The sequence below is a fragment of the Ischnura elegans genome, chromosome 1 (assembly GCF_921293095.1).
Source record: "Ischnura elegans chromosome 1, ioIscEleg1.1, whole genome shotgun sequence".
Taxonomy (NCBI): Eukaryota; Metazoa; Arthropoda; class Insecta; order Odonata; family Coenagrionidae; genus Ischnura; species Ischnura elegans.
Genome location: NC_060246.1, coordinates 139,105,856 through 139,132,884, shown reverse-complemented (window position 1 = coordinate 139,132,884; position 27,029 = coordinate 139,105,856). Strand labels below are relative to the sequence as shown.

The window sequence follows — 27,029 nt, the reverse complement described above, 5'->3', positions numbered from 1 at the left end:
TGCTTAAATGCTTTGGTGAGGCCTTTACTTTACTTTGCTTAAATTTATGGCTGCAATACCAAATATTACCAGAGAGCATTCAATTCTTTGTTTTGTCAAAGAATAAAGAGCATGGATGCAGAAGTGGACTACAATTGAATCCTATCAGTCCTTGCCTGAATTAAAAATAAAGATCTAGTTCTTACCAAAATAAGATGAAAAAGGAAAAACTGTGGAGAATTTTTGTAATGATGGTTCCAGAGAATTTGAAAGCATTCTGTTGAAGTGTAGGGACTGCGCTTGAGGCAAGCGATTGCAAATATTCCCTTACCAACTTTTTCAAAGAAAAAAGGATGAAGATGATATATGTAGTATACATACATATTTTATTTCACACAACAAACCAAAACTGGGAATAATGGGCGATCAAAAGGTCAACCAATTTCCAAGAGAGCAATAGTGGTGGCACAAAATTTGTTGGTAAACTAATTTAATGGGTCGCACACACTTTTTAAATACTTTTCTTTACATAGAGTCAGGGTGATAAAAAATAAAGATAGTAATTGAATGTTGCATTTTAGAGAAATTCACAAATTTATCATAAGAAGACCATCATTTAAGTTGAAATAAAGTTTCCATCATGAAATCAACGTGAAAGAAATTATGTTTAACCATTAAAGGTCTACACCACATCAATTATAATCTTATGCAAAAGCTGTTTGGTTCAAAGGTTTATATAAAAAATAAATATCTCAGCAATAACAAGTATGTATAGCAAGAATATCACACAAAATCATTAAAAAACAGAGAATGAAAAACATGAATGCACAACAAGTGAGATAATAAATATTTGATTTTATATGCAACATGGAGTAACATTGAACATTAGAATAGATTTAAGAGATAACAAATATAATAACTACAGAAAGTTACAAAAAATATGAGAATTAACATGATAATACAAAAAGACCTTTTCAATGAACATGATCAATTTCGGCATCATCCATCATAAGAAAATGACGAGTTTCATCTTCATTTGATGGACAGCAATGTGGTGCTGGAAAATCACTCATCAGGCTATTTCTAATGGCTTCCATGTACTGTCAATGCATCAAGAAAAAATACAGATGGTTAATTAAATTACGAGAAAAAAGCAAAGCATACAAAAAACTGATGTATTTATGGGAAAGTAAATAAAAAACTCACTCCAAATAAGATGACCCAGACAGTAGCATTCAAACTATCGGTGATGAGGGTGCAAAAAGTGAAATTGATCTGATAAAAATAAATTGAGCTTGTGATTCTACTTTCATGCTTGCATCTTAAGAAAAAAAAGGCAAACCTCAATAATAATAAAGCAAAAGAGCACACCTGATCAACAGTCATGTTTCACAGTATCCAATCAATGTTACCAATCGGGAATATTAGTAAGAATGTTAAAATAAACTAGTCTCAGAAAAGATCTGACTCATTAGGATATAAAATATCTCAGGAAAGTCGTACTCTCATAATATCCTAATGAAGTTCTTCGGGGCCTACAGTTTCATGTGATAGATTTATAAACATCCACTCCATTCATAACATAAAATGAGAACTCACCTTTTGATTTCTCTTGGAAGCTACAGCATGGTCGACAATACGCTCAGGATAGTCATGGCCAATGATGCAACCAGCAGATTCTTGCACCACTATAGGGGCTTTCCAAGGTTCATGAATGTATTCAGGTGGAAACCCTGATAGTTCTGGAACATACCTCCTGGTTATAAAAGGATAGCAATTAAAAAAATAAGACAAAAAAGAATCTTAAGTTACAGCTGAGATAACATACTTCATTTGTACAACGAAAGATTTGCTTACTTGATATATGTGCCCCAAGGATCGAGTCTTCGTCCATAGCTGACAGGAGATACACACATTGTGCAGTCCAAAAGTCTCTCAAAAGCAGATGAAGATACCCACATCCAATTCCCAGCACAAACAGACCAATCAGCATCAAGAAGGTGATAGAGGAAGACTGAAAGACCCTTTTCCCAGGAAATCCACAAATCTCCTCTGGTTAGAAAGCATGCCACAGCATTACGAGCAGCATGAGGAATCCATCCTTCCTAAGAGAGATTGAAATGTCATTTTATAATAGGTAGATGATGCTCACTTAATGAAATTTTAATAAATAGTCAAAATACCTAATTCAATAATAGACCAAAACTGAAAACTAAATACAAGATGAATTGATAAAATTAATTAATTGATAGAATCCATCTGACTTATGGGTATTGTTTATGTGTTTAACAAGCTCTACGCCAGACATGTCAAAATATCATGAAAGAATAAAAAAACCAACACAGACATTAATGCCATAAAAATAAGTAGTTACAGTGGAAGCTCAGTATAGCGAGAGATAACAATGCCTGGCAAATTTCACACTAATTGCAACACTCATTATATCCAAAGGTTAAGGATTAAGCACCTCAATTCAAATGTACATCCTCACCCCATTTTTTTTTGTATCAGTGCTTTCCTCAAGGAATAAGATCTGAGTTCCCCACAAGTTTCATGCTTGCATATAATTTTGCAAATGAAATCTCACAATAAAAAAATTATTGGTGCTTGTTTCCAAAAGCCACACATCCATGGCATTGAGGTGCATGATGACGTGATCATAGATCTGGAATTGTCCAGGATAAGTAAGATGCATCAAATCACCGTGAGATGGCATATTCAAGACACACAAAATAGTCGCATAAATGAAGTTGTGCAAGAGGCAGTAATAGCGAGGCACTATTTTGTGATGTAATACATAAATCAAATTTGTCGCCTAGGGAGTTTGCCGAAGTAACACGGTGTGGCATAAAGGAACTCACACTTGCGGTCAGAACAAAGTATCAATAAATTTGTTTCGTTGTCAGGAACTGTTCAGCATATTGCCCGTTCTTCCTAACCATGAAAACCAGTTTTTTTCAGCTTCAGCCACGTTGGACTTGCAGCTGGATCAGTTCGTGACAATCATGTCAAGTTAATTCAAAACTGTAATGCAGCTTTGTATTCTGCAGGATAACCACACTTTTTGATGCCTCGCATAGGTTTATCATCTTATGAACAAGGTCTCAGAAATACATCTTGTTCGCACGTCGAGGACTTACAGGATTTGTGTATAATTTAATTGCGTATATCATACACATGACTCTGAAGCTATTCCACAGTTCAACTATAAGTATGAGAGATTTAAGAGATATGGAATTTTGGCTAGTTATTTTTTTTTTGTGATTCCTAAAAGAAATGCTCTTACAAAGATCGTTATTACAAACCTCCAGTTTTTTGGACCCATGAACTTCGTAAAAACCAGAGATCACTGTATTAAGCCAATCAAATTAAATTTAATTAATTGGGAAATAAGAATATTTTAAGCCTTTGTGTAAAAGAAGTAATTGTTCGGAGCATTTTGTATTCAGAGGGTCCATATATAAGTTCATCCCCCGCTTTTTCTGACCAGATTCTCATAAATATTAACATACCAGAAGAAGCTGCCTCATTGATGCATCAATAAATGGATATCCAGTTTCTCCTTTAGCCCATTTTTGTAAGTTTTCATCATCATCAACCCATGGAATAGTTAAGCATATAGGGTTGCGCTCCATTTCAGCATAAAATGGATTGTCTACAGACATAGTGTAAAAATATTCCCGCCAAATCAGCTGACCAGTAATGCTGTCGCTTGGAGGGCAATCCTTTCCACGAATCTTCATCCAAACATCATGTATTTCCCAGTAAAACCTGTGAACATAGACATGTTATATGACTCCTATTCTCCTATATTATAATTATTATCTCTATTTGTACAGCCAAAACTGAATGTACATAGAATGCGGTGGGCAGAATTAACTAAGAACAGTTTGGTACCAAATAATTCATAGATTTATATGAGGCATGCAAAAATACAAATTTGCAAGATGGGAATTTTCCACGAAAAATATTTACCATGTTTAATTTTATAAACAATGAGAATAGAAACCAGAAGTAGGAATTTCATAGTTAGTTTGTAGTATTGGAGTCAATAAAGCAAAGAATACAACATCTAAAAATAGAGTTTCGTTTACTGACTGAAAAACAATTCCTTATTCTAAGCCTCATTTCATACACTGTTGTAATTCTAAATTAGAGATACCTTTTAAAGTAAATTTTGAAAATTCTTAATTGTAACTAGAACTTCATAGAAATTTCACAGAAAATTTAAGAATAATTTTCAGAGTTCAAGATTTTTAATGGTATGTGGTCATCCTGAAATTTTTGTCCAACAGTCTGGAATTTTTTCTTGCATATAGTGAATTATGAGTAACTATTCACAGGAATGAACAATGATAATGGTATTAATAATATAATTTTCATAATTATAAACTATTTATTGGTTATAAGTTGGCATTTGACAACATACACCGATTTCAAAATTTTCAATCAAATTATGTATTTCAATCGGTTCCACGTCTTCATAATGTTTTCACATTTTCAGCTGCATACAAAAACATATTTCTTAATGAAATTCCCTTATTTTCCATTCTATATCATTTCCTTTTACTCATATCCATTACTCTGTATCCTCACAGCTCAATACTCATGAAAGTAAGTTGGTGATTCCCAAAGGTCACATCTGCATTAATCCCTAACCAGTTTCCGACTCTTTCATCATACCTGCAGCTCAGTCTGTGCCTGGACCAAAAAATTCAACAATGATTCGAGTAGATTATAACTTACTGCGGCATAAAAAAATTGTGTCTAATTGTAAGTCCGATAATGTTACAAAATGTGTAACCTTCACTAAGCCCCCCATCGCTGGATCAATGGGCAATGTAATACCAGAGAGGAAACAAGTGGGATATGTGAATCGTTTTCATCCACTGATGGTGAAAACTTCATCGAGGTGAAATCAAGACAGAGAAGAAAAGATACAGAAGATGATGAATGGCCATCAGTACTTTGTTCGCAACTTAGTGGGTGTTCCCCGCAGGATGCATCTACACGTGTGGAAGTTTCGTCCTGATACGACTGTTGATTCCCTGACAAAATTTATCATGGAAAAAAAGCCTTAGGTAAAGTGTAATGACTTGGACATTGAGCAACTAAAAGTAGGGGATGATAAGTATGCCTCCTTCCGGGTTTCTGTCAATCCCGAAATTGGCAATATTCTCATTCAGGGTGCATGGCCTGAATATGTGTCGGTACACAGGTATTTCGTTCGGAAGGCAACCCAGAAGTCCCCACCCGGTTAGCTCCAGCAAAGTTGGATGCGCTAGACCTTAACGTGCAATGCTTACGAAACAAACTGTTGCAATTGGAAGTGCTTGTTCATGAACATAAACCTGACGTTGTTTGTCTGAACGAACATTGGTTAAAAAGTGCCGAAATGTGTTTTATAAACCTTCCAGGATACCATATGGCAGATGTTTTTTGCCATACATCTTGTAAGAATGGAGGAATTATGATATTTACTCATGAATCTCATAATTATATTCCCCTAAAGTGCTTGCGTTTGCCAAGAGCAGAAGACAGGCTTTTCGAATATTGTGTCACGGAAATAATCAAAGGTGATGTACATGTCATTGTTGTGTTGGTATAACGATCACCTCGAACTAATCTTCAGGTGTTTTCGATAAATTCTACAGATTGATTGAAGACAAACATCAATGTTAAGAGGTTTTCCAAAATAATTATTACTGGTGATTTCAATTGCAATCTACTTTAAGGACAAATGACAAAATTGACTTCCTCAATACTATTGCAGCTTTTAACATTGATGTAACTAATTTTATGCCTACCAGTGTAACTCATCAGTGGCACAGCGAGGGGGGGGGGGGTTTGAGGGATAAACCCCCCCACCCAGATCTCAGAAATTTTTAAAAGTTTAATCCATTATTCTTAATTGGATTAATATTACTTACAGAATAGCATAAATATTAATAAAATATCCCTCTGAAAGCCATAAAACTCACCATTTTGAACCCTTTATCTTGAGAATTTTCTAAAGGAGTGCCCCCGCACCTCCCACTTACCCTGGCAGGTATTCCACACCCCCAGACACCCCAGTATTAGTTGTGCCTAAACCCCCCCCCCCCCCAGCCTTAATTCCTAGCTGCGCCCGTGTAACTCATTCCACTCAAACTTTGATTGACAATATTCTTACTAAATGAACAAATATCTGATCACTTGCCTATCATATCTACATGCAGTTTTTTTGTGCCACCTAAAATTAAAACATATTCAACTAGAATCTTCTTGGATCTAAATATGTATGTCATACTTCAGAACAACTCTCATCTTCCAAGACTAGGCAGATGTTTTCAATGCTGAATCCTTTGAGGAGAGTTTTCAAAGTTTTTGTTCAATTTTCCTTCACCATTTTAATGTAGCTTTCCCTCTCGAGATAAGGAAAGCCCAGAATGCAAAAAGAAAAAAATCCTGGATCACTGATGAAATTCGTTCATATTTATCATTCCTCAAAAATCTAGCATATGAAGCGAAACTATGTGGTAGTGCGGAAAGTAAAGAGCATTACAAGTGTGTAAAAACTCAGTACAGATCACTACTTACCAAAGCAAAAAGGTCTTTTAATGATGACATTTTGTCTAAAGCAAATAACAAAACTAAGGCTGCCTGGAAAATTATAAACAACGTTAAACATAAAGATAAAACGTCGGCTTTGTCCAATATCCAAACTTTACGCGGTGGAACTCTAAATTGCAACTCCGACCTTGCTGATGTATTCAATGAGCATTTTGTTTAAGTATCAAACTCTACAGTTCCTCACTCCACTACACTGCAATGGCTAATCCAATGTCTTATTTTATGAGGCCTTGTGATGACAGGGAATTAAAGGCAGTCATATCCAAACTCAGCCAAAGGAGTTCTAGTTCAGGTCCAGATGGAATCCCTGCAATGATAATATCCTGTAGCTATGATACGATTAAGATTCCACTTCTTCATTTAGGGAATGAATCTCTGAGAATGGGTGTCTTTCCAGCTTCTCTGAAGACGTCCAAAATTGCTCCTCTTTATAAAAACAAACAGAGTATAGATGATTTGAACAACTACAGACCAATTGCTCTGCAAAATTCATTTTCAAAAATTTTGGAGAGAATTGTATATAATCGTACAGTATCTTTTCTGGATAAGTATAGTCTTCTCTCTAGAGATCAGCATGGGTTCACACGAGGAAAATCCACCATTTCTGCCATGTATCAGGCATATGACAAAATATTACTCTCTATTGATAACAAAAAAGAAACACTTGCTCTACTTTTTGATTTCATTAAGGCCTTTGACCTGGTAAATCATGATAATCTTTTTTTTAAGCTTGAAAAATTGGGTATCAGAGGCATTGCTCTTCAGTGGATGAAATCATATCTTAACCACAGAACTCAGGTTGTAACATTAAGTGTTGATGGTTATAGGCATGTATCTTTACCTCTTAATTCTAATGTCGGTGTACCTCAGGGATCTACACTGGGCCCGCTTCTTTTCCTGATATACATAAATGATTTAACACTTGCCTTATCAGGTATTGACAACATTACCCCTATTCTGTATGCCGATGACACAACAGTTTTAGTATCGTCCACTTCATGTAAATCTTTATCCAACAAAGCCCAATTAGTTGCCAATAAAATTAGTAAATGGGCTCAATATCACTTTCTAATTGTTAACACGTTGACCGCCATGATGTTTTTAGTAGATATGTCCTCTGACGCCATTAGTGTTTTTCATTCCGTTCACTATTCCCGGATCATAAAACATTAAATGTGATTTTGCACTTTACTTTAAAATAAGTATTTATATTCTGATGCCACAACGATCATGGCCCATACGTTAGCAAGAGATTCTGGTCACTCCGGAGTCAGAAATCCACTTTGAAACAGCCGATCGGAGGCCGGTCAGTATGGCCAGCGTGGCGTGACAGGAGCCACTCGACTCCGGTCATTATGACCGGCATGGCGGTCAATGTGTTAACCCCAAAAAAAGTAATATGATACACTTTTTAACCAGTAGTCAGCCATCTGAAAGTATGCTAATAAAAATGGAACAAAACTCAATCGAACAAGTCAACAACGGTTAAGTTCTTGAGTTTACTTCTCAATTATAAAATGTCCTGCGCAGAGCAAATCAATTTCCTTAGCAGTAAGCTTCGTTCAAGCTGCTACATCCTTAGACAGCTTAGTCAGACAGTAACACAGGAAATTTTACTAAGCCTGTATTTTGGCAATTTTACCCACATGTTTCATACAGTATCATATTTAGGGGATCTACCCACTTATCTTTAAAAATATTCAAAATTCAGAAAAAAGCTGTAAGAATCATCGCTCAAAAGCCTCATAGATCCCCCAGTAAGCCAATCAAGGACCTGAATCTCCGTCCGATTCCTTGTATACAGTAGACTCTCATTATTACGAAGTTCACGGGACCGAAAAACCGGAGGTTCGTAATAACGAAGTTCGTACGAACGTTTCTTTTAGGAATAGGGTAGTTTCCTTCATCAAAGAAAACGAAAAGCATTGATTGCGATTCGTTACCCACCATTAGTGTATTCAAAATATACAAATTATTTCGTTTTAGAAATAGCGGTTTAGAAAAATGGCAATGGTCCATTTTTATCCTCATTTGAAAAGGGCCAGATTGGCGCCCATGCGATGCCACTCCACGTGACGTCACAGGGACCTAGTTTCTATACGAGAAGATAGGAGTTATACATCATCTGAGGTTACCAATGCATGCATGAGGCGAAGAGCTCAGGGAAACATGTCTTAATAATCACTTATTAAAACTGGCTAAGGTCAGAAAGTTTTCTTCATTTGATAAGGTATTAATAATCCTTATTTAAGACAAGCGCTACCAGCCAGCAGGGTACTCAGCTACCCGCTAGCAGCCTGCATCGTATCAGCGCTAAACCTCGCCTCAAGGTCACCTCACAGGGGGGCAGCGGGAACCAGAAATAAGTCACACGGAGAGATTTCCCGGCATTCATACTTACGCGTCGCGTTTTCGCGCGCTTGAAAATTTTCACTTTTCATTTAATCGCGAAAAATAGATATAGTCATTTAAAAATCTAAATGCGTGAATTACGTACTCCAGGTGTAATAATCTTTCGATTTAGGCAATAAAAAAATAATACAAAACCACCCTATTGTCAAAAAAAAAAAGTTTATAACGAACGCGATTAAATTACGTGGAAATATATATAAACATGAAAATTTGTTTCAGTTTCACAACAGAAGAACGCGGTATGATGCAATCGAGGGTTGATATCTTCCCGAATGCAGTAAGTCCGATATACGAACTAGATACGTTCCGAAACCTTGTTCCTAAGTTGATAATCCTACAGTCAGGCTGCCGAGAGTTGTCCGATGACAGGCAGAATGGTCTAGGTTGGGGTAGGGAGCAAGGCTGCCAGGTAAGAAAGGGAAACGCCTACAAAGGGTTCTGTGAATAAAGGAGCCAGAAGGGACGACGAGCGTGAAGGACCCAAAGGAAGAATCACTTGTTTCGGTGATTCGAAGAAAGGGCTTGTTTTGGTGGATCAGGCTTATTTTGGTGCTCCATATGCATGTGACAACATTGCATGACTAGGCGAGGGTGTGTGATACGTTTGGGGGACAGCAATTGGCTGTAAACCGTGCTGGCGCAGGGTTGTTTCCCCCTCCTATTGTGCCGTCATAGGATAACTCTCTCTGGCCGGACTGTATGCAAGGAATCAAGGAGCATGGTTATCCTGAAGAATGCAACACTGCATTATACTTATGCAACTCACGATTGTGACGAACTGGTCTAGCTGGGCGTGCTCCCTGTGATGGCAAAGAACGGGCGAAACGCTGAACAGTTCCTAAATTCACACCGGATTCAATGATACTTTGTCCAGATTGTGCCCAAAGTGAGAGTTCCTCTACGCCACACCGCATAGCATCAGCCAAATCGAAAGGTACCAATTTCGAAATTTGAAAATTTTGAATGCTCGTACCTCTGAAAATTTATAAATTGAATGTGCATAGGAAGAGGACTAACTGTACGTCCAAATTACGAGCTGTATTGAGCGGGTCACCATGACTCCACAGGAATGAAGCTTATTATATGATTTTGCGTGTATACTGAATTAAGAACTATAATTGACGCCCTTGGACACAGTACACGAGAAAAACTTAAACGTGGCACGATTATTAAAACTAAATGTAGCGAATATTCGCCTAAATGTCGTTGCTTATGCATGGAACTTCGTAATAACGTTCATTTTGAAACTGCCGGGACTGGGACTGAGGTTTCGCAATTTCGTAAAAACGAAAAATTCGTAATATCGTTTCTTTAACTATAGCTTGGATAAGCCAATTCGTCGGGACCAACGATTTGCTTTGTAATAACAAGAACTTCGTAACAACGCTGTTTGCTGAGCAGTATTGTCAATTATGAAGTAAATGGTTCATTCCATCATCATCTCACAAGAACAAAAAACGATAATCATCAGAATTATGTAACTAAGAACAGGAGCTGCCAAAATGGGGCCCAAAGAAATGGGCATTAAACTGTATAATAATTTGCCATTATGTTAAAAAGTAATGAAAAGCATCAATATTTTTAATCCGATCTAAAAAGGTACTTAAAAAATAAGCTATTCAATCGATGAATATCCTATTGACTCTTAATGTTAAAATAATCAATAGTATATAATATGCGAATATATGCATTTGATTATGACGTGCCTTATTTCTATGCATACAAATGTATCAGATCTCCGGGCAAATAAAGATTTATTATTATTATTATTAAAGTACATGTGTGGTGCACTAGATGTAGCAATGGAGTGCGGCAGATAGACAGAGGTAGGGAGCTTCTCATGGGATTCAAGCAACACCCAATTCCCAGCAGCATAGTGCTTCATGCACAGAATTAGGACAGGATGGACATAACTTTTTGCTTTATTTTATCATGTGTACTAAATTGGAATCAAAAGATGAAGGAAGCAATTAGGATTTATCTTTACGAAATTTTTGCATTATGTCTGGAACACAGCACCACTCCAGCAAAAAAATTAGTTATTTTTAAAAGTAATATTCTTTTTATCAGTGGTTCGTAATAATAATGATCACATAAGTAAAGTCACAAAGAAGGGAATATTCAGAGAGCTCATTGCATTGTTAATTGTTAAGCACGAAATAAAACTAGTTCTGATGATGAATATAGGTGGGTCAATCCTATCAACCCTGTTGGTGAATTCGCTCACATATTAACATCATACCTGCATTCAGTGACAGTATCATCCTATGTTGTGCTATGATCTTCTTTGATTCAACAAGAGATTGGGACCATATCTTGATAGCCATTTGATTTTTTCGTGTTTTCCTAAATACTGCTCTCAAAAAATTCATTATACTCCACGATATGTGACTCACTCCCAGCCCTTGCTATCCTCCACTTCACACTCTCATCACCACCCTTCATCCACCCACACCCCAGGAGCAAACCTCAAATAAGGTTACGAAGGTAGAGAGCTCAAGTGTAAATACGTTAAGTGTACGGTTAAGTACAAAAGCACCTATGAAAGCAAAGGTGTGTTTTGACGAATGAACATGGAAGAGCAACATGTCATTACCTAGTGTTACTCTTTCTCCCTTCTTGCCTCTTGCTTCTTAGTGATCCCCTCCGACAATTGAACCCCGAAAAACTTTTAAACAATAAAATAAGAAAAAATGTGTATTCCGAATAAACCCCGTGCAGATAAAAATTACCCCCATCTCTGCTCACTACCTGCTTTCCTAGCACCACCCCCCTGAACCTCAGAATAAATAATCATCGTGCCTCCTGTTGTCCATCATCCCCCCACACATCTCTCTCAGTACTCATACATTCTTTGTTCCACGACTCCCTCTTTAACGAATGTTTCAAAGTATCCCTCCCCCCACTGACTCTGACCTCAACCTCCACACCCTCGAATTGGCATGGATTTGGCATCCTGCGAGCCAATAGCTACCCTTGGTCGAACACTGCCTGCTAACCCCCTCTCTCTCCTTTCCCTTGTCCAATGTACACCTTTCCTGCTCCCTATTTGTTCCTCAATATATACAAATAAATTCACAGGTAAGGAAAGAAAGGGGTAGGAACATAAAATAGAAACAGGACGAGGACAACGGTGCTGTGGTAGATGGAAAAGGCCATAAATCATAGGGTAAAAATGCGGCCTGACTGGGACTCAAAGTCAGAACCTCCCGGTTGCCGGCCAGGTGCTCTACCAGTTGTGCCACCAGGACCCTTAGATTTACCATGATTTTGGAGGAGGTTCATACACATAAAACTTCCTTTGCTTTGGCCCACAAGAGTAACCAATAGATGGCACTGAGGCAACTCACCACTCACCAACAGAAGAAATGGACAAGGACACAAGAATGAAAGGAAAGATACACCCTCACACCATAGCTGAAAGAGATAAATTCATCTTACCTTCTCACAGAGAGGCATCCAAACCGTAGAGCTGCACTTAAAGATGTAGGCGGACCAATAAGATCTGGGTTGGCTTGATTTGGTAGGTAGACTCCATTCTTGAATGCATTTTCTTCAACTTGAAGACGTTTAGTAAGCTGATGTAAAGCATGTGTCTCACCACCAATCCAACGAACTACAGGTGACTTGTCCTTCACTTCTGGTTCAAGACCAAATGCTTCCGGAGAAGGAATGGAGCTGAAAGCCTGATGATACAACAAGAGAATAATCATATTCTTATAGGCTTGCTATAAGAGAATAAAGAATGAGATTTGCCACAAAGTGAGGAAAGCCAGAGAAGTGTGGACGAGGAAGATATGCGAGGAGGTGCAAAATAACCTCGTAAAAGGGAAAGTGGAAGCAGCATATAGAATAGTGAGGAAACATTTCAAGGAACGAAACACAAGATGTAATAATATAAGGGAAAAACCTGGAGGAATCATACAACAAAAGCAATATTATAGTAAGATATTTTATTAATTTACATATTAAGATCGAATTTGAGGCTGCAATAAGAGACCTACGAATGAATATGGCCCCAGGAATAGATGACATTCCAGCAGAGCTAATAAAAAGTGCAGGAGAAAAGGTCTTAACTCGACTGTATAAAAATATCTGCGACATGTACTCAACAGGAGATTTACCTTGTGAATTCGAGAAGAACATCATTCCCTTACCCAGAAAGAAGAGAGCAGAGAAGTGCAAAGACTTTAGGACCATAAGCCTGATGACACATGCATCATAGATTCTGACCGGAATCATTTACAGGAGAATAGAACAAAGAGCATAGGGATTCCTGGATGAGGACCAATTCGGATTTAGGAAAACCATGGGCATAAGAGAAGCAATTTTGGCACTTAGGCTGCTCATAGAGAGGAGAATCGAGAAAAACAAACTGACTTTCATAGCATTTGTCGATTTAGAGAAGGCATTTGATAACGCGGAACGGAATTCAATGCGTAGAACTCTGAAAGGAATCAGAGTGCTCTACAATGATTGTAGAATTGTTCGTAGTTTGTATAAAAACCAAGCAGCTGTGATAAAATGTGGACCCAATGGTGCAGAAGCAAAAATAAGAAAAGAGGTGAAACAAGGGTGTTCACTTTCCTCTTTAATTTTTAATGTTTACATAGAGAAAGCCATCAATGAAATCAAGGAGAAAGCTTCGGGTGACAATATCCAAGGAGAAAAAATTATTGTGCACTTATTTGCTGTTAACATAACAGTCATAGCCGAGACAGAGAAGGATTTGAAGAAGACTTTGACGAATATGGAAAGGACAACGGCCAGATATCAGCTGAAAATCAACAAAAAGAGGAGTAAAATATTAGTATGCAGCAAAAGAGAGGAGGCTAAGACAAACATTAACCTAGGAAAGCATCAGCTTGAAGAGGTGAAAGAGTTTTCTAACCTGGGAAGCCGAATCACAAACAATGGACGAAGCAAGAAAGAAATAGTCAGTAGAATAGCACAGGCGAAGAGGGCTTTCTACAAAAAGAAGAATCTTCTTACAACTGAGAAAAGCATAGAAGTAAGGAAACAATTCATCAGATGCTACATATTAAGTATGTTTCTCTAATGAAGCGAGGCTTGGACGTTGAGAAGCAGAGAAATCAAGAGTGAAAGCATTCGAAATGTGGTGCTACCGAAGAATGATGAAGATAAAATGGATTGACCGTGTAAGTAATGAGGAAGTGCTAAGAAGAGTGGGAGAAAAGAGAAGCCTCCTAAAAACCTTAAGCAGAAGAGGGACAACTTAGTTGCCACATTTCGAGGCATGATGGCCTGATGAAGACAATCGTTGAAGGACAAGTGGAAGGGAAAAAGGGCAAGGTACAGCCCTGAATGAGTTACATAAGACAGGTTATAAAAGATGCAAAAGAGAAGAAATACGTTGCTAGGAAAAGGCTAGCGGATAGGAGAGAGAAATGGAGAGCTGTGTCAAACCAATCTTAGGATTGTTGACTAATGATGATGGTGAAAATCATTTAGTTGAATAATCAAACTCATTAGTGATCATGTGAATGGAATATATCCCAAGCCTATATGGCAAAGCATAACTTATGCACCCAAATAGTTCTCTTATTGTTTTAACTTTTTCAGTGAATATCAATGCCTTCAAGCAATCTTTTCCCTCAAAAAAAGAGCGAAGTAAATCACTTCAAGAGCAAATTCATTTTTGTTAGCTTAATAAATTCCTTCGATTAGCAAAACAACTTCATCTATATTTTTGCTCTTCGGCAAATGCACAAATGAAATCATGAGGGGTTTAGAATTTTCATACCCTAGTATTGCAGAAAAATTACCTTCACATGTACCCATAATCTTATACATGCTTGCCTAGCATAAAATTCTAAGCTGGCAAGCGTCAAAGAACTTGATATGATCACTTTTATCATTGCCCTTGTCTGATTTCAAGGAACTTCACATGCCAATCTCAAGAGCAGTATGAGTGAGGAGCAGCAATTCTTACATATACATATATTGTTGTAAAGAATAGGCAGGGTAACATGGTGAATAGAAGGAGTTGGTTGGCCATTCAAGGGCATAGTCAGGGTCATCGAAAAAGATTCCAGACAAGGGAGAGACTTGCACAGCCAGTAAAGTTGAGTACATTGCCACCACTTCATTCACCAGATGTATAACATTCATTTTTTTAAATGCGCCATTTTCAACTTTTCAATGACAAGATGGCCGCTAGCGGGAGGACACTCGCATATCACGCTCCGTTAAAGTTTGCTTTCGTTGTGGTTTGTGTACTATTCCCAGTGAATTTTACCCTCCGTGTTTGTGCAATTTCACCATGTCCACCCCCTACATCATTTGTGCACCTGGTTCCCTCTGAAGTGTTCAGTGAACAAAGATTTCTTTTTTCCTCGTTTGCATTGTGCGGTCTATCCCTCAACAGCCTCCATTGCCCCACAGCTCAATCACTGAGGTCCCGGCGACACCCTCGATCCTCAACCGACAGACCGTGCCCTCAACTTGAAGCCGTTATCTTGCTTCTTTTCCTTCTTTCCGGTGACATGCAACTAAACCCAGGCCCTTCCTCTGTGCATTTTTATTACCAAAATGTGAGAAGCATTAAGAACAAATTATCAACCTGTGACTCCCATGCCCATGAGCTTTCCAAACTTGATATAATCGCGCTCACGGAAACTTGGCTGAACCCTAGTGTTCGCGACGGAGAATTATCATTCTCAGCCACTCATGGCATACATCGCAAAGATAGGCTCTCCAGAGGGGGTGGAGTGCTTGCTGCTATCAATAATAAATTTCCCTCTAAACGCCGCTTGGACCTAGAGACTGACTGTGAAATCGTGTGGACCGAAGTCTCTATACCCTCTAATAAACATTCGAAACCTATCAAAACTTATGTGGGCTGTTTCTATCGTCCTCCTGCCAGTGATCTTTCCATTTTAGAAAAATGCCTGGACTCTGTGATGAGTGTCATTACTCTTGGTCCCATTATCCTTTTTGGTGACTTTAATCTCTCAATCCATTGGGAGTCTCCAACGAGTGGGTCTCCCGTGGACGCCCATGATGAGTACTTTCTACAAAATTTCATCAACGCCCTTCATCTTTCCCAGTTCTGTAATGAATGGACATGAAACGCGGCAATGTTGGACTTCCTTCTTTCCACCACTCCCCCCGAGGCAATAACCCCCAGCAGAAACATCTTCGACTCAGACCATGAGTCCCTTGACGTCATTTACAACTTTTCCAGCTCGAAGAAACACAGCGGGGTGCCACCCTGCCCTCTGAAGCCTTTCCTTGCATGGTCGAAGGTTTGCTGGGAGGTCGTAAACCGCTCCCTCGACCTCATACCCTGGTCACTGCTCTCCTCCTTTACCCTCGAAGATGGAGTGGACTTCCTGTACGCCGTCATTGAAAGTGCCGTTAAGGATTTTGTGCCTATTGTTCAACCTAAATCTAAGAAATTCCCCTCCTGGTTTAAAGCTGACACCCTGCATGCTCTCAGAAACAAAAATCAAGCGTGGTACCTCTACAAGACGACTCCGAACGAACATACTCGTCGCTCTTACACAGAGCTTCGTCGATTTTCTAAAGCTCTCATCCATCGTGACCACAAGGAATATGCGCATAGTGTCCGCTCATCTATCACCACCACCTCTAAAAAATTCTGGTCTTTTGTGAATCGCCGCCGCAATCATTCTCGAATTCCGGACAATGTTTGTTATGAAAACAGTAACGCTGAGGGCCCTAATAGACCAAACTTGTTTGCTAAATTCTTTTCAGATCGTCTAATGCCTGCATCCAATGTCCCTTCTTTCCCTGACCACTCCCTCACAGCTTGCTGTACGCACTGTCTTTCCCGCATTGAGACCGATCCACAGGAAGTCTTTCACTTTCTCTCCAAAATACCCCTCCATCGTTCACCCGGCCCCGATGGCCTCAGTCCTATCTTTATACGTAACTGCGCCTCCTCCCTCGCGATTCCTATGAGTCTTCTGTTAAATCGCTGCTTCACGCTCGGTGTCTTTCCGCATCAGTGGAAAATGGCGAACATTATACCAATCCATAAAACTGGTCCTAAATGTGAAGTCGCTAATTACCGCCCGATTTCCTTACTTCCTATCCTATCCTCTGTCGCTGAGAGGATTATACTCAACAGATTACATTACTTTACATCCCCTAACCTCTCGAAAAATCAGCATGGTTTCCTTCCTAATCGTTCCTGTCTTACTAACCTATCTGTATTCCATCACCATGCCGTCAACTCAATAGCAAAAAATTCCCAACTCGACGCCATATTCCTTGATTTCTCCAGAGCCTTCGATTCACTTGACCATACCCTCCTCTTTCACAAGCTTAGTCATCGATTCAACGTGCATGGAACCTTTCTCAATCTCGTCAAATCCTTCCTTACTAATAGATTCCAAAGAGTTATATTTTCTGGCACCTCGTCCTACTGGTCCCCGGTAACATCAGGTGTTCCTCAAGGTAGTGTCCTGGGGCCATATTTATTTAGCCTATTCATTGATGACCTAGCCACACTTTTGCCTCCATCCCAGACACATACTCTTTTTTACACGGACGACTGTGAGCTATTTAAGCAAATTCAAACTCCCTCGGACTGCAAAGTCCTTCAAGATTCTTTAAACCTGACTGCAAAATGGTGCAATACTTGGAACCTAAATTTAAATTTCAGTAAATGCAACTCCCTTTCGATTTCTCTTAAAAAAGCCCCTATTATTTTTCAATATTCAATTAATTCCGAGCCTCTTCAACGTGTTTCGGCTGTGAAGGATTTAGGCGTCATTACTGACACCAAACTTAACTTCTCGGAACACATTCATTTAATCAAGAGCAAAGCTATGTCACTTTTAGGTCTCCTCTACCGCTACACAGAAATAGCCGATCCCACAGCTTTAAAATCATATTTCTCGGCATTTATCCTTCCAGTCACCGGATATTGCTCTCCCATATGGTCCATCGCAGCCCCCTCTAACCTCACCTCTCTTGACAGTATAACAAGCTTCTTCGCCAGAATCGTAAGACGCAGAGTTCCCCACTTACGTGACATGTTCACCAGCTCACTCTTATCTTCCCTATTAATGACTGATTTCTCCCAACAAAGGATTAAAACAGACTTAAAACTTATTCACAATATTCTAAATTCACACATTTTTTGTCCTGATTTGCTTTCATCCATTAATTTCAGAGTGCCTTGCCGTCCCACTCGTACACATTCCTTACTCCATACGCCTATCCCTAGATTAGCGCTCACTCCAACACCGCCTTTGCTCCTTGCTCAATTCATTACCAGACAATATTGACCCGTTTTTTCTGCCCTTAAACTCATTTATCAAACTTGCCATGTCCCATTCCTCGGCTAATAAATAAACCTCCCTCTCCACCTCCCTTTCCTCGTGCCTTCTATTTTGTTCTTTACTATCTTATGCCACTGCTCTCTGTTCAAATTTTTTATGTTAAAATTTTATGCTTGTTACTGCGTCACTATAAATTGGCAGAAATGCTGTATGTGAGCAACTCCTTAAATAAATAAATTTTAAAAAAGTCCATTTTGGTACCTTTGTCTCACACATGAAGAATGCCACAGTTTAAATATGATGAATCATAACAAGTATATAAAAATTTAGCAAATATGGATTTTCAACCTATGAGAAGATATTGAAAACTTCATACATGGAAACATAGATGCTGCCTAGAGAATATACTAGAGAGATGGAAAGAATGAATGAATATGTACCTGTAAGAACCATATCAAGGGGGACATCATGAAATATAATCATCAATTGGAAAGTGAATTAGTAAAGCATGACATAAGAGACATCTTAATATCCGAATCTGATGGAGCAATATGAGAACTGCAGAGGAATAAGGCATTTGGAATTCATTGTTTCTGTTAAGCTACTTAAAAATATAGGAGAGGATGCTTTAATACACCATAATTTTAGTCTATGTACTTGAAAAATGAAGATGCACTATATAAAAAAGAATGGTTAAGTCTAGCTGCCACATATTTATATACCAGAAAGCTGGTCTTCATCGGTAGCAGAGAATATGAGAGAGATTTACGCAGTGTTGATAAAATTCATGATTAAAAAAATGAATTGTCATTTTTTAAGCAAAAAGGTTTTTTGTAATTTAACATCTAATTTTGTTCTTCTATCTCCCAATACAGAATAATAGAATAAAGAGCAGAGAAGTAACTGGATGATTTATAACCAATTTGGATTCAGAAAAAGGGAAGACGCATGAGAAGCAATATTGGCCCTTAGGCTGCTTATTGAGAAGAGAATGGAAATGACTGATCGTCGTATCCTCAATGACCGGAGACTCTTCTTAAATACCATTAATGGCAAAAACTGATCATCTGACCGTCTTTCTTTTTTTCCCGCTTCGTGTTCCTTCGCGCACGCTGAGGTTGAGTGACCTATTTCATTATTTCACCCCCCGCCTTTCTGTCTCAAAACGTTCTTTTCTATTCAGACTTCCTTCTTCCATTAACTCTTATGCCAAATGTGTTCCAAATTTTCATCCTTTTTTCATCCCTCATCCATCTTGCACCATACTTATCATAATTTTCCCCCTATTCCTCACACCACCTGATGAAATTTACTATTCTTTGTTATTTATTTGTAAATACTGTTGAATATTTTTTGTTCATTATTGGTTACGTTGCTTAATATTATTAAATTGTTTTTCCTGCTATTGTGAGTCCTCTGTAATTGGCCTCGTGCTGTTTTTGGACTGGATTAAATAAATAGATCTAAGAGATTATCATAATCAGAGCAAAATGCCAAAGTAGAATGGAGTATCAAAAAACTTATGATAGAATTGGCATGAAGTTTTTTGATCATGGCTTTTATACCAGTGTTCATCATAATGGATTTCTCATTGCCCAAAAATATGGTCCCTCTGAACAAAAATTTAAAAAACAATCTAGTTATTCTTTGTTGAAATTTTGAAATGGTAAGGCAAAAATTTCCCACAATATATAAGTCGAATTAGAAAATATGCGTCTGTTATATCATAGAGGGTTGGAAAAATTAATGGTATTACAATTTGGACCGAGAAAAAAATTTAAACAGAAATTTACTTCAATATTGTCAACCTCAGTTCCAAGACTGCAAGCTGAGCTACATATATGCCATGCATAGATTACATGTATTACTTTAGCATTATTTAAATTCATGGGTGCCGACTAATAAAAAAATATTGGAGGCCCCTAATGGGGGTCTTGTCCTGGGAAATTTCATAAATAGTGAGTTACAAAGTTTTTTTTCTCAGCATTTTAGAAGAGTCATATGATCAACATCAGAAACATGAAAACTGGACTCTCTATTACTAGACACTATGGGGAAAACCGAAAAGCCTGACACATCTTTTCCTCCCAAATATCAAATTTTTGAGGGGGCTAGGGCCTCCTCAGGTCCCAAAAAGTCGGCGCCACTGCTTAGATATGATGGACTCTAACCTCAAATTCATCAAGCAAATGATCAGGTAAAATTCCAAACTTGATATTTGTCCACTCTACATCTTGTACTGGTCTTCGAGGCTCACCAATCAAAGGTACAGTTTCCTGAAAAAAAACATACGATGCATTTATTAAATGAAGGTGGATACAATGACTTTAATGTGAACAATATCACCCATTGATAATTCCTTAAATTTCAGTAAAAAGAAAGAAAATACATCACTAAATCAGTACTGCTAATAAGACTTGTGATGAAAAATTACTACCAGAATTAACCCTTTCACTGCTATGAACGTACCTCGTACATTCGCACGGCAGGCTGCTGCGAACGTACTTTTCTTCCTCCCTGCCATGAAGTTTCGCCGAAGCACTTTGAAGGGTCCCTAATCCAGGACCCTTTCCTCGACAAGCTCACCCTCCCTGGCCCCTCTCTTCAACCCTCCGAGTGGGATGACTGCCTCCCCAAACGTGACCGCTCTGACTGCATTTTGAAAATCTATCAATCAATGCAATCATCAAAAAATTATTGTTTGCATCGCACTCCTGCCAATCAAGTATATCTTTGTACCATGTTTCTGCGATGAGAAATAATGATTTTGTTAACTTTGTTAAATGGCCAATTTCCCGGTGGTCCGCAGCCATGGTTTGAGCAAAGTTAATAAAATTGTAAATAAAATAATTTTTCATCGCAGAAACACGGTTCAAAGATGTACTTGATTGGCAGGAGTGTGATGCAAACTATAATTTTTTGATGATCGGATTGATTTTCAAATTGTAGTCAGAGCAGTCACTTTCGGGAGGGAGGCCCCCGCTCAGAGAGTCCAAGAGATGGGCCAGCAAGGGTGAGCTCCTTGAGGAAAGGGTCCAGGATCTGCAACCATAAGGAGGGTATACTACGCCCATCCTGTAAGTACCTGCTCCAATGCCCAACGAAACACATTTTAACCTTTTCGCTGCATATGAGGACAAGTTTTTCGGAGATTGAACAGCAGTGACAGGGTTAAAAGATAATGGGTACAAATAAATAGAGTAATTCTCCACATAATCTGATATATTTAAAACAATATCTCCCAATTGAACAGGACCAAATAGGCAACATTTCTTAAATGACGACTGATATTCCAGAAGTTGATATTTCCTTAGACATGTTGCAATACTTGAAAAAATGACTCAAGAACACCTGAAGACCATCTTATTACCTTTCAGTCCCAGATAGACTATTTTCTATATGGTTTTTTTTCCATAAGACTTCCTATTTCACTTTGATGGTGGGCATTAGATCTGTATTGAATACCCAAATGATTGGATTGAATGATCAAATGGATGAACTTATCCTTTCCCAAGCCATTAATGTGCCTAAGTTATCAGAGGAGAGAGGCATATTTAAAAATACAATTTTCGATAAGAAATTCTGGATAGAGCAGGATAATGAAGATAAAACCTAGAAATTAAGAGCTAAATAAAGACTTGGCAGTCAAGTGAGGGACAAATTTTTATGTAATCAATGTGCTTGGTTTCAAATGGTCGAATTATAATAATAATAAAATGCCTTTATTCGGGCGAGGTTGAGACTGGAAAGTCCCCTCTTCCACCTAACCCCTTATTTAGTGCATTATTAGAGAAAAACTTATGTTGGTACTTGAGGGAGAGGTAATTTCCTTTTTCCTACACCTGGATGTCCCAATGTTGCTGGCCCTATGCTCAACCTGAAGGACTGAACCTCACCATGCTTAACACAAAGCAAGTACTTAGATTGTCAATGCGCTTGTTCACTAGTTTCATTTAATTTCCGATTGTGTTACAGTTTAGAAAATGAAGAGGTTCATATTTTTCCATTTCTCCTACAACAGAAACTTCTTGAACAATTTGCAACAAAAATTCTAAGGCCATTATCCTTTGGCAGGCAATCTGATGATGTTGCTAACTCATGATGGGTGGGTTGCCACTTCTCCACTATCCCTCAGCCAAATGCATGGGCCTCGTTCATCCTTTTTTACACTGACACATTTGAGGAAATCCATTTGCTGAACGAATTATAACTCTAACAACATCACCAATTCATGAAAAGTGGTTGCTAACTTTCTTCTTCACTTCCTTTTAAGCTTAAAAGGAAATGGGGAAGATTTTTCCATTTGTAGTAACTCATCCTTTCCCTTTATCTGCCAAATTATTTTTTATGAATCGTTCCCAATATTAATATTGGTGGGAATGGACACCAGAGCTATTAATGGTGCTAATAATGAAGATGGCTATTTTAAAGTGCCTTATCAAAAAAGCAGGGCATTTAATTGGACTAACTTGCTCAAATTTTTTTTTTATACAGGAGCTAAAGCCCACCACAAAATGTCTAATTGTGGCTGACACTTCCCTGGATGTGTGATAAAAACCACACTATGAATTACTATTGTCTGGTTCGTAATCTTAAATATAACATTCATTTTTACCCCAAATGTAGGATCAATAACATAAATTCAATATAGAAAGATTTTAATGATAAAATGAAATTATGACTTCCAGTTCCTGAACCAATAGTTTCAATAAACATACTGAGGTACTGTATAATTAAATGAAACCTTAAGGATACTGGTGCTAACATATTAACTGTGAGGAAAATTATGAAAGAGAATCAATACAGATTCATTGATGACAGGTAATATGTTGATATGACCTATTTATGTGGTAATTAAACCCATATGAGTTTGTCTAAATGGTACTGGGGGCTGGAATAAAAAAATGCACAATTAAAATAACTGGTCATAAGGCCTGGTTACATGATACATTAACATGCACGGGTTAATGCCTAAAGGCCTGTTTACACGATACATTAACACGTACGAGTTAATGTACGTTTGCGTGAATGATTTCTGTGGACCGGAACGGAACATGTACAAATGCATGAACCAAATGAGAACAGGTTCTATTTTCTGTGCATGCATTCGCACAAGTTGGGTGGTGACACAGTGCATTTTGGCGTTCATGCATTTAGACATTAACCCTTACATGTTAATGTACCGTGTAAACAGGCCTATGTATGACTGCGAGAATAAATGCCAAAATGCACCGTGTAACCACCCAACTTGTATGAAAACATGCACAGAAAATAGAATATGTTCTAATTTGGTTCATGCATTCGTAAATGTTCCGTTGCACCAAAATCATTCACGCAAACATACATTACTTGTACGTGTTAATGTACCGTGTAACCAGGCCTTTACTTTGTGTACCTACAATCACACAAGTTGGGTGGTTACACGGTGCACTTTTGCATTTATAAATTTAAAACTTTAACTTGTACAGGTTTATATACCATATAACAGCTGGCCTTCAGGGTGAGAAAATTAAACAAAGACACTACTAATAATGAGTCAAAGTAAACAACGGACATATACACCCCTTACACATAAAATTGTACCAGTATAATATAGCATACATGAGATACTAACAATGAACAACTGATATGTCAACGGTGGTTTGCCTCCATTTGTCTGAATGATCTCCTTAGGGTCCCACAATGTATGAGACACTTTCTCAACACATTTCATTCCAAGTTCTTCGCAAGTTGTTTTAACAGAATTGTCTCGCTCTTTCCAGATAGGTTCACAATCCTGAACATAAGAAAGAATACAACGTCCATAAATATCCATACATGAGACCATAAGACACAAAGCGTTACAAATTATGATTGACGGATATAACCTTCAACATACATACTTGTTCGAAACAAATTTTGGCTAGACCCACTTCTTCATGAAGTCTCTTAAAAATAGTGGACGGTGTACCCTTTAATAAGTACAGTTTCCCACCGCGACGTTCCAGCTGATCATTAAGGTCTGCCAGTGACTCGAGCAAAAATTTCATTCTGTTGTATCCCACTAGTTTCGTGCCTGCGCAAATATCACGATTAGTGGTATACAATCATGTGTCTCTGACACCAGAGAGGCTCCATAGTAAAAAATATTTGACACATATATGACATAACTTCACACTAAAACAATCACTACCTGCACTCTCTCCATCGAATATGAATACAGCATAAAACTGAGAGCAATCTTTCAATGCCTCATGCAACGCCGGGTTGTCATGCAAACGTAAACCATGTCGAAACCATATTAAAGCTGATCCTCTCTCCGTTTTCTTTGGAAAATCTAACTCTGACATTTCAATCTTCCGCCTACTGCAATCCCTCGACAAAATATTTTATTGTTCACCCGCAATAGGGACCATAATAATAGTATACAACCGAGACTAACAATTTGAAAGGGCATGCAACTCCAGACATCAATAAAATCGAAAATACATCTGTCTTCGATGAATTATTGATCGGAATGCCGTATTTTTTTAATCCACTTGCCTCACGTGTACGTACACCTGATTCGCCCGTGACGTCATGACTGCTCAGAACTCACCAAACGAACGCAATTTCAAATAAGATTTCTTAACAGTGCATATTCATAAATGCTATTTAAGAGTTTCGAAAATGGCACAATAGTTTCCATTCGATTCTGCCGTGTCATCGAGCTATGTTGTGATTTACCTAGAAATCCAATTAATTCACGCGCCACAGCATCCAAATACCCATGTTACCGCTTCTCATCTGTTGTGCATAAACAAACAATTTCATGTGGCAAATACATCTAGATGTACTACATGATATTTTATATGTAGATGATGAGAAAAATTCTAATTACAGTTTGATACAAAATATTTTTCTATCAATTCCTATATTTTCCCTGTTTTTCGTAATATTAAGACCTGACGAACGGGTATTTCAAATTAGTTACTAATTACCACCGGTAGAGGGACTCGTTAAATGTCCATCCGTGAAAGTACGTCAAGTAGTTTCTTTTTGTTAGTGTTGACAGTACTATTTTGTTAGAATTAAACGTGAATTTTGCCTTTATTACGTTGTTAAGGTCGCACGCGTGATGGATTAGTTTTATAATAATGTGCCACTGTTGGATTTGTTGTTACCGTGATTTGTTTTACGAGACCTCAGGAATCAACATCAAAGGCATTCGTAAGGTAGGTTATAAAGTGTCTTAAATTATGTATTATGTTCACCTAGACCATCACTTTCGGCATCGATTACGAAAAAAGTAGCCTAGTACTTTTATATGATGCGTCTTTTCTCGTATTGTCTCCCTGCGTTGAGAAATTGAGGATTAGATCAAGTTCCTATGTGCTTCGTACCATGCTTCTATTTCTATTTCTGTGGGATGAGGATTGACAATAACCTCGCATATACGTTGCGACTGAAATGGTTATTTTAGCCCTCATAATCACAATGTCTGCATAACGTATTTTTAAATCCCTTTGTGTACAACTTATAATGGTGTGTGTAACGTTCCGTCCAAACGATTCCTAGGTATGTAACGTAGAGTAATAATTTTTTCTTTGTGGATTTCGTAGGGCGACCTGAAAAGACTGCCCAGACAACTTTGCAACCCCTTTGGTAACGATGTGTTAGTATTGTTAGAATTCTTGATGAAGAACGGCCATGAAATATCTTTTTTTCATCTTTCGTGCAATGACAATCGAATAGTTAATCGACCCGTATTTTGACATTTTACTCCAGTGAATTTCTTTCACTTAACTCTTTGAATGATGTCGTGCATCCTTGCCCGATATTATTCCTTTGATGTTTATATTTTAACTTTTAAAAATGTTACCTTTTTACACACAATATTATTACTTCTAATTATTAACCTAAAGAGGCGGCGTTAATCGTGTTACAATCAGCGGTACTTCGACGTTTACTATGTTTTAGTCTCTTTATCCTCGCTCAGCCGCTATGTATTCCTTAGATGCTATGCGTATATCAATTAAGCAATTGATTAAAATACCATTTATCCAACGTGTGTGATTATTTTTGGAGTATAATTTTCTAATGGAATTTCGAAAACTTGGATTCACGTTAACTATCCGTAAGTTGGGGTACTCTTGAATGTGAAGAAGCGCTTCTCGAATTCCTGAATGTTAATGTTATTGATGACTTCTTAAATGATATTAGAGGAAGAATTTTTTAAATTTTTAATATCACTGTAATCGAGATGACGGCCGGAGAAGTCGTTCGTGCATTTTATTGCTCTATGCACTAGTATATTTGAGCGCTCCCCGTGTTACTTCATTCTCTTATCCCTTTTTTGTTTATATTTTGGTCATCTCGGTGCACATTATCATAGTCGTATGGGCCTTACAATTTATGTGCATTGTTTTTTTTCCCTCAATGTCACTTTCGATTCATGTCAAATGCCCTTCGTTGTTTTCAGTCGGAGTCAGAGGTGGCGTACGGAATTCATGTCGGGCACATGAGCAAGTGCGGAACATTGTGTTCGTTTTATTTAATGCTCCAATATTTACTTTTTGCGGAAGTTTCATGTCGTGGAGTGGTTAATCCCTATGTATGTATCTATCACCACTTTTTCATTAATGTTGTTGCTATCACCTACTGCAACTTACAGTTTTTGCTTGAAAATTGTTTGCCATAATACAAAGAAATTTTGTTATTTCAATTCCTTATATCTGAAAACATTTTTTCTACCAATTTAGTCGCGAGCTCCTCGTACAGACAACCAATTGC

The 27,029-nt window shown here is 38.0% G+C and overlaps 2 protein-coding genes across 3 annotated transcripts in view; one reads left to right on the top strand and one right to left on the bottom strand.

Moving 5' to 3' along the window:
• Window positions 1–344: 344 nt before the first annotated feature.
• Window positions 345–25,026, bottom strand: LOC124170953 (cryptochrome-1). The gene is made up of 9 exons (XM_046550042.1): window positions 24,451–25,026; window positions 24,161–24,333; window positions 23,893–24,054; window positions 20,450–20,554; window positions 12,445–12,689; window positions 3,492–3,750; window positions 1,837–2,084; window positions 1,579–1,735; window positions 345–1,079 (listed from the first exon to the last, which is right to left on the bottom strand). Exons 1-9 carry the CDS (start codon window positions 24,605–24,607, stop codon window positions 954–956), a joined length of 1,632 nt encoding a protein of 543 aa, XP_046405998.1. The 5' UTR covers window positions 24,608–25,026; the 3' UTR covers window positions 345–953.
• A 222-nt stretch (window positions 25,027–25,248) lies between these two features.
• The window catches only part of LOC124170938 (axin), a 62,482-nt gene continuing 60,701 nt past the window's right edge, over window positions 25,249–27,029 (top strand). Inside the window, exon 1 of one of the 2 annotated variants that reach the window (XM_046550029.1) lies at window positions 25,249–25,471. The gene's annotated coding sequence lies outside the window, so the exon portion shown is untranslated. The remainder of the gene's footprint in view (window positions 25,472–27,029) is intronic. The other variant, XM_046550012.1, reaches the window with a different exon arrangement.

What these genes read in the sequence shown, in the direction of transcription:
- LOC124170953 (XM_046550042.1), bottom strand. Translation starts at nt 24,607, where the DNA reads ATGTCAGAGTTAGATTTTCCAAAGAAAACGGAGAGAGGATCAGCTTTA. An exon ending in GGATGCCTCTCTGTGAGAAG is followed by an intron (nt 3,751 to 12,444) that starts GTAAGATGAATT and finishes CTATGTTCACAG; the next exon opens with GTTTTACTGGGAAATACATG. An exon ending in CCTTGGGGCACATATATCAA is followed by an intron (nt 1,736 to 1,836) that starts GTAAGCAAATCT and finishes TTTTATAACCAG; the next exon opens with GAGGTATGTTCCAGAACTAT.